The following is a 15103-nucleotide window of genomic DNA, read 5'->3' on the forward strand; positions in this document are numbered from 1 at the left end:
CAAACCTGGCTCCTCCACATGCTGGCACCTGTCCTGAAGCCTTCCCTGAAAGTTTAATCAGCACTGGCACACCCTTGAAGAGCTGTGGGCTTGGCTGAAAATGCAGCTGCCAGCTGAGGCTACACCAGCAGCACTTGGAAAGCCCTTGTGCAGGCAGGACACCCATCTTAAGTAGCTCTGAGTGAACCTCTTGGGAAAAGGGACAGAAAAGCAGCAGGAAATCAACTGCCTATCTCCACAACTAAGCTATTCCATAGGAAACATGCAGCAGAATAGCTGTATCAGGAAAGATTTGCTCCTGTAACATATGACTGACAGCTAGCAGACCAGGGAAGGGATAGATGAAATTGAAAAATCAAACTTTTCTAGCACATCCCACGCATTCCTTCAATTCATCAGGCTGGCAAGTCAGTTGCTCCAGCAATACAGATGGAGGTTGTTTGAATACAGTCAGCTTTTTCCTCCCTTTGCTTTATCCAGGTAATTAACTCTGCTCCACAACCAGACCACCATCCCAGCATCCAGGAAAATGAGCTGAGGTGTAAGGCAGAGTCTGTAGGCTACTTCTCAAGCAAGGTTTTAACAGCTATTCCTTACCTCCAAGCCACTGGCCAAACTACTACTGAATTAACCACTGAAGGAGCAGCTTTCTACGTGCACCTTCTCTGTGTATTTTACCACCCTCTGCTGAAATCCTTGGCTTCCAACAACTGCAACTTCCATACTCAACCCACATAAAAAAAGCCTTTCAGTGTAGACGTCAGAGTATGGCTGGAGGAAAAAACCCCCAGCGTTCCAGAAATATCCACCTCGCTGGCCTTCCCTCAGCAAGTGAAGAGTCTCTCTCCTCCCCTGTTTGATGAGGCTGACTTTGCAATTAAATTCCTGGTGCTGCAGCTGCTGCACAAAAGGGAAATTAAAATACAAAGCCTTCCTTCACTCTGTGCTAAGACCAGCCACCAGCCTTTCCCCACAGAGTGGGCCTGCCCTGGATCCTGAACCCTACTGCCATGCTTCAACCATTCTGATCTCTTCAGAGTTTTTTCCCCTCCAGTGAACTGAATTTGAATCAAAGTCTATTTCCCACCCACTCAGCAATATCTTCTTTGAATCCTTAGAGAAGGCCAACAAAGAAGTAAGATTAGATTCCTCATCCTCCCCAAAAACCCTGAGCTACCAGAGGCCTGCAATGATAAATTCTCTCTTGGGGAACCATTCTTGAAGAGAGCCAAACACATGCAACCATAGGATACACATGCAGGAAGGATGCTGGGACTCACACTGGGCATTGGCACAACACCTCAAGTTGCAGGTCTTCCAATGAATCACAACCCCTCACTTGAAAGTATTTTTCTTCTTTGAATGACAGAAGCAGAACAGCATGAAAAAAAAAATCACAAAACTTTGTGCCAGAGATAACAGTCATCAGTTATTCTAATCCTGAAGGCAGTAGCAAAGTACTCAGCTATCAGTTGCTGCTCAGCCTCAGAAGGAAATTAAGAGATGGGCCCTCAGGAGTCAGCAAACCAGAGGCAGGAGGGAGGAATCCTGCCTGACACACGTATTCCTCAGCTGACTAAGAGTTGCAATTTTCTCTGTATGTAAATATCTGGGAACATCCCAGTGAGGTTTAAAAGCCACTTAAGACTCCAGGGCTTTCATGCTGTAATGCAAAAGCAAGTTAGGACACGACATTCATAAAAACAGGCAACCTCCAGGGATCAGGAGAACTTTCAGCAAGGAACTCTGGCTCATCCTCAGCTCAACCATATTCAGCACCTCAGTTAGTTACCTGAAACTTTAATAAGGAATTCACCAGAGAGGATGAAGAGCCACAACCCAGTTTTTCAGTGTTGCCACACTCACAGGGCTCTTTACTACTTTGCTTCCCTCCTCATCTCTCACATACTCAACACCAACATAAATTGGCACAATGAATTTGTGGCAAGAACTCCACAAAGGCAGGTACCCTAATGCTGTGGTGTCCTGACATTACCCCAATATCCTTGTGAGCATAAATCTGGTATTTCTTAATCCAGGAGATGCTGCTTTCATTTCCAAACAGAGCTGACCACAGTGGGGTATAGGGATGTACCCCCAGGATCTGATCCTTTCCTTCCCCAGTGTCCATGGAAAAAAAACCAGAAATTCAGCCAAAAGCCACTGGAGAGAACACAGTGCTCTTTCAAGACACCACTCCCAGACCAATGTGTCTTGAAGTCTTAGGAAAAAACCCTCAGCACAGCAATCCCAAGGAGAGTCTCTTGAGTGTGTCATCTCTCACAAAGAATTAGAAAAGAAGCATAAAATCACAAAATGCTTTGGATTGGAAGAGACCTGAAAACATCAGCTCATTCCATCCCCCCAACATGTAAACACATGAGAACGCTAAAAATAAACTCACATGAATAATACCTAGAATTTTTCATCTTTTCTCCCATACATTAGGTTAAGTTGTACCTGACAGATCTATAGCTATAAAATGGGTTTCTCTCCTCTTGACTATGATTTATGTGGTGTCCTTTGTTTTACTATAAGAGAGGTTTTTGAAGTCTCTGTTTCAGCTAGCATATTTCCAGCAATTCTCCCATTAAAAATGTATTTTAAGCAAATTACTCTAAAGTCCCTGGGACTTGTGCAAAAAAATCAGTGCACTCTTAAACAGAGTTATAGAATCCCAAACCAGTTTGATTTGGAAGGAAACCTAAAGCTCCTCCAGTGCCACACCCTGCCATGGGCAGGGACACCTCCCACTATCCCAGATTGCTCCAAGCCCCATCCAACCTGGCCTTGGACACCTCCAATCAGCCACAGTTTCTCTGGGCACCCTGTGCCAGGGCCTCCCTACCCTCCCAGGGAACAATTCTTTCCCAATATCTAAACTAATCTGGCCCTCTGGCAGTGGAAAGCCTTTCCCCCTTGTCCTGTCACTCCAGACCCTTGTCCCCAGTCCCTCCCCAGCTCTCCTAGAGCCCTGTTAGGCACCAGAAAGAGCTCCAAGTTCCCAATCCCAATCCTTCTCCTCTCCAGGTGAACACCCCCAGCTCTCCCAGCCTGGCTCCAGAGCAGAGGGGCTCCAGCTCCATGGCCTCCTCTGGACTGGCTCCAACAAGGTCCAGGTCTGAGGCAGCAATTTCCAGAGCAACACAGGTGTCTTACCCTTATTCTTACCACTAATTTATTCACAGAAGAATAAGAAATGGATCATTTACTAAGTATTTTCAGTCTATCAGGAAGAGCACTGGTACGACTCTGCTTACAGAGGTCACTCTGTGCCCCCAAAGGTACCTTTGCTCCCTTACTTCATTCAATGTTAGACTGATTAACAAGCTTCAGCACCAAAATGCCAATGTAAGTGCTTTCAGATGCCCACAGATTCAGCCAAGAAGGGTTGTGACATGAAGAATAGATCTGTAGCCATTTACTAATACATTCCAAATGGGTATCAGAAACTAGAAAGTACAAGTTTTACACCAGGATCAGCAATAGAATAGTTTCTACAAACATTAAGCTTGCCACAAACTTCTCATATATTAGTGCCTCATTTAGAGTAACCAATGACTGCACCAAGATTAATTTCAATTAATTCAGTTCATTATGCCAGTGCCCAGATACTTAACTGCTTCTCTTGCCAGCTGGAAATCCTCAGAGTTTAAGTTATTGCTGAGAAAGGGTAAACTTCTTTAGTCTTGTAAGCTCAGCTATTTGCACTGCTCAAATATTCCTTGCCACAGGAAAACTGAGCAGCATGAGCTACTCCTGTTGTATAACAATTTAGATGAGATACTTCCCCAAAAGCGGCAGCAGGACTTCCAAAGAGCAGGGAAGGCAACAAGAGCAACACTTACCTACAATGGACCAAAGATTCCACCAACCCACCTCTCATCTTAGGAAGACACACAATTAAGTCTATCTTGCATCATCCAACCATAGGATTTTTCCATATGTATCTTTTTACTCCTTGATTTCTTCTCTACCTTTGTGTGAGCTTCCTTACCCCAGCACTGGCTTCTGCTGCTGCTCAGAGCACATCCTACAGAATCCACCTGAAATACACTGGTTTCAGACTATACCTGAGAATTCCTGTCTTTCTTCACACTACCACCATCTTCTACTTATCTAGCCCAAGAAACTTAAAATTTCCAACTGCTTCTTCATCTGGCCTGGTTCATCTTTAATGCCTTAACTATAAAGAAATATTTACATATTTATCTCTTAGAACAAATTAATTATACTTACTGCTACTTCCTGTACTAACTCAAGACACACCTACCAGAGGATATCATTACAAACATTCTGTATTCACCTACTCTCAAACTCTACTTATCACCTAATAACCATTTTCAAAAAGACAAAAGAAATTTACACTTAATCCCTTATTTCTTTAAACAAGGCTAAAATGCCCACTTGAAAGTCCATTTAAAACTTCCACAGATGTCAGTATGAAGAATTTTCTACATCCAATATATCAGTTTTGTTCCTTGTTTTATTCAGCAGCTTTAAGCCAAGTAATTAAATTAACATCGTAAGCTTGGGTGCACTTTTATTTTACAGCTGCTGACGTTGAGGATTTATTTTATGGCTCAGGAAAAGAATACTTGGAAGTCTGTACAATTCTTTTTAGTGCTTTTTAAATTTATAAAAGATGAAGGAGACAGAGCAAGGAAAGGCAAAACAAGTAATAACAGTAAGTCAGCTTCTCCAGATTGATGAGAGCTGTGTCTCACTGATTTCTATCAATGCTTTCAGCTGAGGAAGGTGCCCAAGGACCTCCAAGGAACAGCAAAGTACTCCAGGAGCCAAAAATCCCTCCCTGTCCCAGAACTCCACATAGCACAAGTACAATCCTCCTGATAAAAACAACATCAGCACCTGAAAATATAGCTGGTTTTAAAAGCAGGGGAACCTGCTACAGAAGGGAGATATTAACTCTGCATCTCTGGGGCAGCTTTATACAGAACATGATGTCCTACTGACTTTCTGATCATGTTGAGGGAAAGGTTTGCAGTGGAAAAACCCCACTCTCTTCCCTGCTGGAATAGGGGAGTTATCCTGACCATTCTCTCAGAGGCACTGACTGCATCAGTGCAGATCATTAGCAAAATGCAGCACAAAACGACACTGTGCTGGATCACACTGTTCTTCCTCCACGAAGCAACTCCTTTTAGCAGAGAGCCAGCTTTGACAGCTCTGAGAAACAGCCAGAACAATTCCCATCACCTTTCTCCCACTGCATTAAAACTTGAGTCTTCTAGCCACAGGTGAGCAGGAAGCCAGCAACAAATCCCCCGAGTATTGGAATGAAAAGAACACAAGCTTTCAGCAAATAGTTTATTTTTAGACTCCAATTGCAGTCATGTGCTTGAGTGACACTGCTGGTGCCACGCTGTTCCCAAGTAATGGAAGAGAAGGGAGTCCCTGTTTTACTTCAGGCATGGCACAGCCACAGGGTTCAGTCACCTCAGGAAGGCCCAAACATCCCCTTTTGCCTCAGCTACAGGAAAGAGCTGTGAGCCTCAGAACCCATGAGGTGTCCTAAGGCTCTGACCCTTAAAATCCACATCAACCCTGTGTGCTGCTACCTTCCCACCCAAAGACAGACTATTCCCTTCTGCTCCTATGCTGCAAGCATATTTATACATCAAGCAGCCAGCAGATCACACAAAAAAAAAAAAGAGAGGAGCAAACCTTGCCCAGATGTGCAGTTTCAATTACAAGTTGTGAAAGTGAAGGTTTCTCTCTTCACACCACCACAAACCACCAGGCAGGGAGGAAATGAGGCAGAAAAACACATCAAAGAGCCCTGTGAGACAACGCCTCACCTTGAGCTCTGTCCTGAGCACTGCCAGCAGCAAAGCAGCTCCTCAGGGAATCACCCACAGCTATTCACAGAATTCACAGAATGACCAGGTTGCAAGAGACCTCCAAGATCATCAAGTCCAGCCTCAACTAAACCCTGGCACCCAGTGCCACATCCAGTCTGTTTTTAAACACATCCAGGGACGGTGACTCTACCATCTCCCTGGGCAGCCATTCCAGAACTTCATCACCCTTTCTGTGAAAAATTGTTTCCTAATAGCCAACCTATATTCCCTTGGTATAGCTTAACACTGTGTCCTCTGGTTCGTCAGTTGATGCCTGGAGAAAGAGACCAACCCCACCTGAGCACAGCCACCTTTCAGGAGTTGTAGAGAGTGACAAGGTCACCTCTGAGTCTCCTTTTCTCCAGGCTGAGCACCCCCAGCTCCCTCAGTCATTCCTCACAGGGCTTGTGTTCCAAGCCCTTCACCAACCTTCCTTCCATGCAGCAGCAGCAGGACAAGCAGAAGCACCACAGGTACTTACCAGGGGCAGGAAAGAAATGAGAAATCCAGCTATTACCTCTGCCAAAGGAATCTGGCACTCGCTGTGGCTGCAGTGGTCCCCAGGAAAGCCGCCACCAGGAGCCTACGCCGGGTGCCAGGGTGCTGGGCTGTCCCATGGTAACGCCGTGACACCGCCGCCAGCCCCGCGGCCACGGGCAGGAAGCGCAGCCGGAACATCCTGCGGAATGAGAGCTGCTTTAGGACAACAACAAAGTTTCCAAGTGCTGCCTGTCCTAAACTGGGAAAAGTTTCACAGAGTAACTCACGGGTGTTTAGTACCTGTTCTGAAAGAGGCACGTAATCTGCCTAATAAACAGATTAAACGCTTGTGAGTGTCAGGTATTGGCACACACCTGTAGTAAAAAAGACAGCCTCGACAGGGAAGAAATGATGATGTCTGGCTCCAGATGAGAAGGCTGAAGGACAGCTTTATTAAAACTATACTATATGATATTAATACACTATTTAAAGAGAAACTATCCTATTCTACATACATACTTCTTACTTACCTATCAACTAACTAACAACTCATGACTTCTCTGCTGAGAGCCCGAGCCACAGCTGGATCCGATTGGTCACTGAACCCAAACAGCTTTCAAGAGAATCCAAACCAGCAATCACTTCAGGTAAACAATCTCCATATGGGGAAAACAAAGGAGCAAAGATAAAGATTGTTTTCTCTTCTTCTCTCTGTGCTTTTTCTGAGAGAATTATGTCTCTGTCCAGAGAATTTGAATGCCACACACACCTGGCTGTCACATCCAGCTGTTAATCAGTGTTATTCCAATTCCTCAGCCTTTCCCCAAAACCCTCATCAAGAGGGAATCTCACCTTCCCATGGAGGCTGTGGACTCCACATCCCTGCAAATGTTCAAGGACATGCTGGATGAGTCTTGGAGCAACCTGGTTTAGGGAAGGTGTCCCTGTCCTGCAAGGGGTTGGAACTGGATGATCTTAAAAGTCCATACCAACCCACACCATTCTATGATTCTATGAAATATCTGCAGCCCATCTCTCAATTTCCAAGGCATGGAAGATGGCAGGTAGACCTGATAAACAACTACAACAGGTAAGAGGCATTTAGCCAGAAGCAAAGTCATAGCTGGATTTTTAAAAGGCAAATTTAGCCAAATAACAAGCAAACCTATCAAACAAAACCCAACCCAGGCATTTAAATTTTCCTCAGAAACCCCTACTGTTCTTAAATGCCTTTTTTTATCTAGCCTGGAGCAAAGCATTTATATGCAACTGTAAGTACAGGACAAGTTTCAAAGTGTCAAAACTTACAAAATACAATCCATACCCCATTATATGCCCAACAGAACAGAGACAAATGGGAAAGCAGAGCTACAAATCTAAACATAATTACAACAGAGAAAAAGGAACCACAGAAACAGCACCTCATCACACACCAGCTGCAGGAGGCAAAGCAATTTTGGTAGCTCACAGGATTGAAGGCGAAGGGTAAATGCTGCCTTTGAAAAGAAAATTTGCTGTGTGTTCTTATGAAATAAAGGTTTTATTTCTGAGGCAAATGCAATTTTTTTCATTCACAAGGTCAGCAATAAAATTGGGAACATAATGGTAAAGGAATTCCCAAAAAATCCGCAGAGGAGCAGCAGCCTAATTTTTCCTTTTATTCCCCATTCTTGCCATTCTACTCACATATCCCCAGGCAGTGAATAACCACAGAATATAAAAAATAAAGCCACAACTATTGTTTTCTATTTGCTTCTGCAACACAGGATGGCACCACACTGTTCTGCTGAACCAAAAATGAGGATCCTGGGACCTGTCTGTGCAAACACCTCTCATGTGTGTGGTGTGTTAGGCCATTCCCATTGCAGAGAGCTGGATATATCAGTGCCACCTGCTGCAGGTCAGGATTCCACAGTGGAGGGATGCACAGTTTGGGATAGGAACAGAGGAAGAGGGAGGGAAGACACTCAAATATTCAGCAGATAATTGTGAGGGCTGACACTCAGTATCTTTTAAGGCAAGAGGTGGTGGAGGAGGCCCTGAAGACTTCACAGCACAATCAAGTAATGAAAAATTGTTAACAAATACCTTCTCAGTGGGTTTTTTCAGATTAAGTTCAGACTAAGACTTTTGCCCAGTCCTGGGACAAGGGAGGTGGGAGCACAAGAGATGGTGGAGTTGGCAAAGCCACAGGCTGCACATCCATCCCCACCCTGGTTTATGGGCAAACACAGCAAATTTCAGTGCTCACGGAGAATCCATCCAAACAGCATCCATTTGATATTCATCTGTGCTCCTATTAAAATTTGTATTATGGTTTTGTTTATTCTTTTTCAAATGAACAGGTTTAAAATTCAAATGTTAACAGAATGCAGGCAGCTAACAGCACTGATCCAATCCTCTCCAGCTCTGAACAACGAGATGGTTATGAAAAACAACTCTGATTTCAAATTTAAAATTATTTCCACTCTACACAAACCTGATGTTCCCATTTTGTCTCCAGGGATGAATTTCTGTTCCATATGCAGAGGAAAATCTGCATGTGTTCCTTTCCCCAAGAAGCTATCCTTGCCCTTTCTAGGGCTCCTCATCCTAATTACACTTTATATTCCTAACATGTATTGGATAAGAGAAGTATTGCCAGCATCATTTAATCAACCAAAATGAAAATTAAGCCCCACAGCATTTCCTTGGGAGTTTGAAGAGATTTTTTACAACATTTCTGATCATTGACTTTACTACTGCATAAATGGTTACTCTGCCTGAGCCTTAAGAAACACTAAATTATCTGCTTTGTCCAAGCAATCTCCATCCTTGATTTTGTTGGGATGTTTACCCAGTGTTCACTTGGTGGCAACTGCCTGAGAGCTGAAAGCAGTTCACACAATTGCCCCAAAATAAAGAGCATCCTTATCTCAGAGCAATTTAAAAAATCCCTTTGGAAGCTGAATTTGTCATCTGCAATTTCTACACCCTCTCACAATTTCCTTTCTTTAAATCAAAAGTGCCCTGATATTTGGTATATTTGGCTAAAAACTCCAGGCACTGAAGTCAAGATCACTTGAGAAAGCTGATGCTCACTTTTAGAAAGATTAAAAATAAGCATCTTGTCCTGAGCAGCAATAAAAAGCTCAACACCACAGTTTGCAGTAGGGCTAGGAACAAAACTGAGATCAAGTATAAAACGCCCATCAACTGATATGATTACAGCTTACAATAAGAAACAATCCCTATTCCTGAATGATTTACTATAATAAAAAAAAATTTACAGGATAAAACAAAGCAGCCTAGAGGAAAAAAAAAACCAACAAACACTTAAATTTTATGTTTGCTTATTTTCATTATTTTGGAGTTATCATGATGTTCTAGAACTACAGCTACAAGGAAATCTGTAGACTTTATTTATGTTTCCAAGAGATAAGCCAACCTTACCTTAAATTCTTGCTCAGAACAACTCTGTAGTTACTTCCAGAGGTTGAATCAATATCCTTGGACAAATGAAATAGTTGGGGCTTTTTTCCAGAACAGAATGACCCATCTACTTTTATTTATGCCACAATTCATAGGTGGTTTTTTTAAAGCAGAAGAGTCAACAGAGAGACTCAAACCACTAGGAAAACACCACTTCCAACCCAGGACAAAAGAGGCTCCACTCTGACTGAGACCATCAGGTCAAGTGAAGAGAAGCAATGCAACATTATTTCAACAGTTACATCAGTTCTGGCTTGATGTGGGTATTTGATTTCCCCACACAATGACCCTCTGTCTGCTAATCTGGTCTCCAAGGAAAATGAGACAAGCTGTCCACCTCTGGCCTTTCCAAAGCCCTAGATCTTTTTAGTGCAGAAAAGAATTAGAAGATCCCGACTCTTGCATCCTTTTTCAGATACCAAAAGGAGAGAACAAAAAGACTTGCTCCTGGTTTTCCAGCTCCCTAATTAGCTCATGATTCCAAGACTGAAAGCACTAAGCAGCTCAGCCTGAGCAAAAGGGGCTACCCACACTTGGGTACCCCCAGCAGTAAACTTTTGGAGATCCAGAGCAGATAAAACACTTGAAGCAGCATTTTGATGTCAAAGCTGGCCTTGGCAGCACAAGCATGTGAGAAGGAAAACAGTAATTCAAGAAGCCAGTGGGTGTTTAATTTTTCATCAGAGAAGGGGTCACACGCGCTTATTTGAAAAATTTTACTAGGACATGGTAAGCCCATTAATTAGTGCAGAATGTCAATTGTAAATTTAAATATACTACTATGCAGGAAGACCTTCTGAAAAAAAAAAAAAAGTGTATTTAGGAGGCATCATTTAGGCATAAAAATTCCTGCAGAGACTGGCTGAGATGGAGTCACTGAGAACTCAAAGAGTTTTCTGCAGCTGTGTGTTCATTAAAAAGCCAAGTTTGATGTTGCCAGAGCACATCAAGACATCCTGACCCTTGAGATGCTGTAGGAAAATTCCTCACCTGTTCCCATCTCAGCCCCTGACTGTCAATTATCCCTCAGCCCTGCTCACTGAAACCAGAGCCAGCAGCAGAGGAGTGAGGGGAACAGCTCCCAGCTCTCCTGTCTCCATCTTCTTGAGAGGACTGGGGAGATGAAGGAAAAATTAAAATGGGGAAAAAAGGACAATAAATCAAATGGAAAGGAAAAGTCAACATGCAAAGGAAAGGGTGAAGCAATCAGGAGAGAAGTTTCACTATTAACACTGAGATTCATAAACCAGGGGGAAAGAAAACCTCAGAGCTTCAACCTGCCTCCACCAGTTATGACTTCTCCTTCCTAGAGAAGCTGTGGCTGCCCCTGGATCCCTGAAAGTGTCCAAGACCAGGTTGGATGAGGCTTGGAGCAGCCTGGGATAGGGAAAGGTGTCCCTATCTATGGCAGGGGTGGCACTGGATGGGCTTTAAGGTCCCTTCCAACAGGAACCATCCTATTATTCCATGAAATTCGTCTAAGAATAACTCCTGAAAGGGTGCCAGGAGGTGCATTCCAGGTAATGAAACACCTGGATCCCCTCCTTCCCCCATTTCCAAAACAGACCCAACAGCTCCTGCTCTTTTCCCCTCCAAATTTTCAGCTTACTGGGCACAATTTTGAGAGAAAGGATTTCATACTTTACTGAAGTTATTAGCCTACCAAGGCACATAAATCAGTTTTGGGAAAATGAAATCTAGCAGTAGAAGTAATTTCTCCTCAGGTAGGAGACTGGGGCAATATTTGATCCCATTAATTTTGCTGGAGAGGAACCAGATTTGTTTCAGAGCACGATTCAAATTGATGTAGAGTCTACCAGGTATCAATCAATGCAGAAACCTAAGCCATAGCCCAGCAATTTCTTTTTAACTGTCATTGCAGTAAAGTCTCACCTCTTCCTAAAATCCTCAGCCCTGGAAATGACCAATCCCCAACTGCACAGCTCTGTATCTACACCCAGCCATGGCTCAGCCTCCCCTCAGAGATGATCAGTGACATCCCTCCCCTCATGAGCTGCTGTATTCTGCCAAATAATTGCACTGATTTTCAGAGTAAGGAGAGAAGATTATGCATTGCAAACACACAAGCTTTTAGATTTAGCTTTAATAAAGCATTTTTAGAAATTGCAACTGGATTATTTATAAGGATGTAGGACAGTAGCTGGCTTGGGCTTCCCTTGAAAGGGAAACAGGAGTGTTTACATCCTGGGGAAAGACTTTGGTGCCACTAAACTGGCAGAAGAAACTTGGCAAACTCAACAGCAACCCCAGATTTCACCTGTGAGCTGAGTCGCCAGAGGACCTGAGAGTGGATGGATGCAGTCACCATGAAGCACAGCTTTGAAGACACAAATGAAAAGTGAGTGTACCCAAACAGAGTAAACTGGGCCCATCTGTAGCAGCAGCACTGAAAATAGCACCTCCAGCAAGGATACACCATTTCCTTCCTACTTCAGACTGTCAGACTCCAGCAATGCACTGTAGGTTTCTAGGAGGCAGCTATAAACTTGCACAGAAATAAATGCCAAATGCTGTTTTTTCCTGGTTCAAGCTTCCCCTTCACTCAAAATGCAGCACATTCCTTGAACTTTTCTACCTAGAAAACATTACAGTACACCCCAGCCACGAAAAGCTCCCCAGAAACATCTACAGAGATGTCAAAAGTAATTTAGAAGAGCTGAAAAAACAAAAACCAACCAAAAAACTTCACACCTTTATTAAGGAAAACAATCCTGCTTCACGAGCTACTTCTACCCTCATCAGTACTTTGAAATTTTCTTTTTCCAATTGTTATTCTCAAATATTCAGGCTGCCTTTGCAAACCAGACACTCCAGCAGGTGCACTAGAGCACAGATATTTCCACACTGATTTGAGGAGCAAAGGAGCATCAAAGGCCTGTTGGCAGAGGGGTAGAAAACATAACACATCTGCCTTTTCCTATAAAAAGTTACAGCCAGCAGGAATGCATCTGCTTAATGGCCTGACTCATTTAACTTGCCTTGCACAATCTGTGTCCGCAGGGCATGCTTTCCCTGAGAATTCCTAACTTTTCCACAGAATGGACAGACTCTCCTTGAAGCTCCATCCAACAGTCATCCACCTGCATGTAACTCAAAAGAAACAAAAAGTATCTCAGAGTAGTCACATTTAAGAAATATTTATGGCTCACTGGGCTCCAAGAAAACCAGTGTTAACTCCTAATGAATAAACATGAAAAATTAATTCTTGAAGAGAAAAATTTAGAACAAAGCAAAAGCCTCCCTACACTGACAAGGTGGCAGTTTGGCAGGTTTGAGTTACCTGCAGATACAATTCCAGCTCCAGAAAGAGACAAAGGTTTTTTGAAGGGTGACAGACAGTGGATTGTCTCAGAATTTGATATGGTGAAGTCTGAACTCCTCTGTGACAAGGAGGAAAAAGATCTGCGAACCCTCCAAGAACCTAAATATCACAATGTGGTAATTTCTCCTTGGCTGAAGTTGCCTTTTAAACAGAAACATAATGTACAGCCACATCCTCCGTAAGAAAATGCTTCTTCCCGGCCAAAGAGTCATGTTTTGGTGGCTCTCTTTTCTACACAAAGAAATTTTAAATTAAAAACTTACTGAAACAGACAAAAATATTCACAGCACCTCTGTTTCATCTACCAGATGGAGATTGTTTGGGAAATCGGGAGAAGAGTACAGCATTGCTTTCCCCCTAAAAAGGAAAGGCAGGTCTGAATCACTGCAGTTGCTTTTCCAGCAACACATTGTTGGATTACCTTGAACTTCAGAGAGGAGAAAGTGCCAGGCTAGTGCCTTGCGCTTGTAGAACACAGCCTGAGGAGCTGGGTTTCAGCAGGAAAAAGCCAGCAGCAAACACATGGCTCCATCCAAGGTGGGCAGGCAGGCACACCTCGGGTACCTGTCTGTATCACAACTGGGATTTTTGTGACAAAACCCCCACTGCTCTTCTAGCTCCTGAAGCAAAAATGCCAGAGGTGGGAACTTTGTATCTAACAAGTGAAAACACAGAAATTCAAGCGGTGGTACAGAACACAGCTGGTCCATACAGACCCTGGGGCTGGCTGGTGTGTGTCAGCACAGCAGCTTTGTCTGCATCACAGACAGGCCATGAATTCTGGAGCCACACAGATTCCCAGGGCTCATGTTTCAAACACAGGTCAGCTGCAACTCCTCTTGTCTCAAACCATGACCTTCTTTCTTGTTGTCTACATGAGGATCTCAGATTCCACATCACAGAGCTAAAGTAAGAGAAACAACTAGGAATTTTACCTTGAGAGACCTTGGAGACCCAGAAAAAAATCCCCAACCCAAACCTTGTGCCAGTCACAGCACAAAATTCCCAGTTACAACCATCAGCGCTTTGGTTCTTCCAACCTGGTCCTGCCCCACACCCACAGACAAGGAGCTCTTCAAATGGTGGGACTACAATTAAAAGCTGCTATCAAGAGAAGGTAAATCCAGAATGCACAGAAGTAAACTCCTTAGCAAGTTTCTCTGGGGATAAACAAGTGACTGTACTCCCAGACAGGGCAGTAGACAAACAGAACTCAAAATTTACTACCCAAGGACTTTTCAGGTAAGTCCATAGAAGCCACAGTAAAACAATTCACGATCCAACAGTCTGGTTTTCCTCTTTTAAAGTATCTTAAATCTAAAACTAAGAGGTGAGGCTGCCACAGGCTTTGGATGGTGTGTGCTTAGGGAGACAAAGTGCCTCAGGCTCTACTCACTTTCTGCTACGAGTCCATGTATTTTTTACTTGAAGTGTCAAATGCATCACCCTAAAGATAAATATTCATCCTCAGCCTTTCAGTACCAACAAAAGAGCTGCAGAATGATTTTGGACAAGGACATGGAGCAAAAGGACAAGGGAGAATGGCTTCCCACTGCCAGAGGGCAGGGAAGGATGGGATATTGGGAAGGAATTGTTCCCTGGCAGGGTGGGCAGGCCCTGGCACAGGTGCCCAGAGCAGCTGTGGCTGCCCCTGGATCCCTGGCAGTGCCCAAGGCCAGGCTGGACAGGGCTTGGAGCAGCCTGGGACAGTGGAAGGTGTCCCTGCCCATGGCAGGGGTGGAATTGGATGGTTGTTAATAGCCTTTCCTTTCTGTGTTTAAGAGGGAGCCACACCATTTACAGGACACTTTTCTTAGAACAATTCAGTTTAAAAAAGAAAGGCATTTTTCATCTCAAAGGTGTACAACACCCAAAGACCCTGGGTAACTGTTTCCTGCTGAATTATCCCAAACAACATCATCTCACCTGAAGTCACATCTACACC

At 43.7% G+C, this 15103-nt stretch overlaps 1 protein-coding gene across 4 annotated transcripts in view; it reads right to left on the reverse strand.

Moving 5' to 3' along the window:
* MICU1 (mitochondrial calcium uptake 1) overlaps nt 1–15103 on the reverse strand; it is an 88619-nt gene that overhangs the window by 70820 nt on the left and 2696 nt on the right. For all 4 annotated transcript variants that reach the window (XM_041717174.2, XM_072930840.1, XM_072930841.1 and 1 more), the window contains one exon: nt 6382–6543. In XM_041717174.2, the coding sequence (XP_041573108.2) occupies nt 6382–6542 (161 nt within the window). In that variant the 5' untranslated portion in view covers nt 6543. The remainder of the gene's footprint in view (nt 1–6381; nt 6544–15103) is intronic.

The sequence above is a fragment of the Taeniopygia guttata genome, chromosome 6 (assembly GCF_048771995.1).
Source record: "Taeniopygia guttata chromosome 6, bTaeGut7.mat, whole genome shotgun sequence".
Classification (NCBI taxonomy): domain Eukaryota; kingdom Metazoa; phylum Chordata; class Aves; order Passeriformes; family Estrildidae; genus Taeniopygia; species Taeniopygia guttata.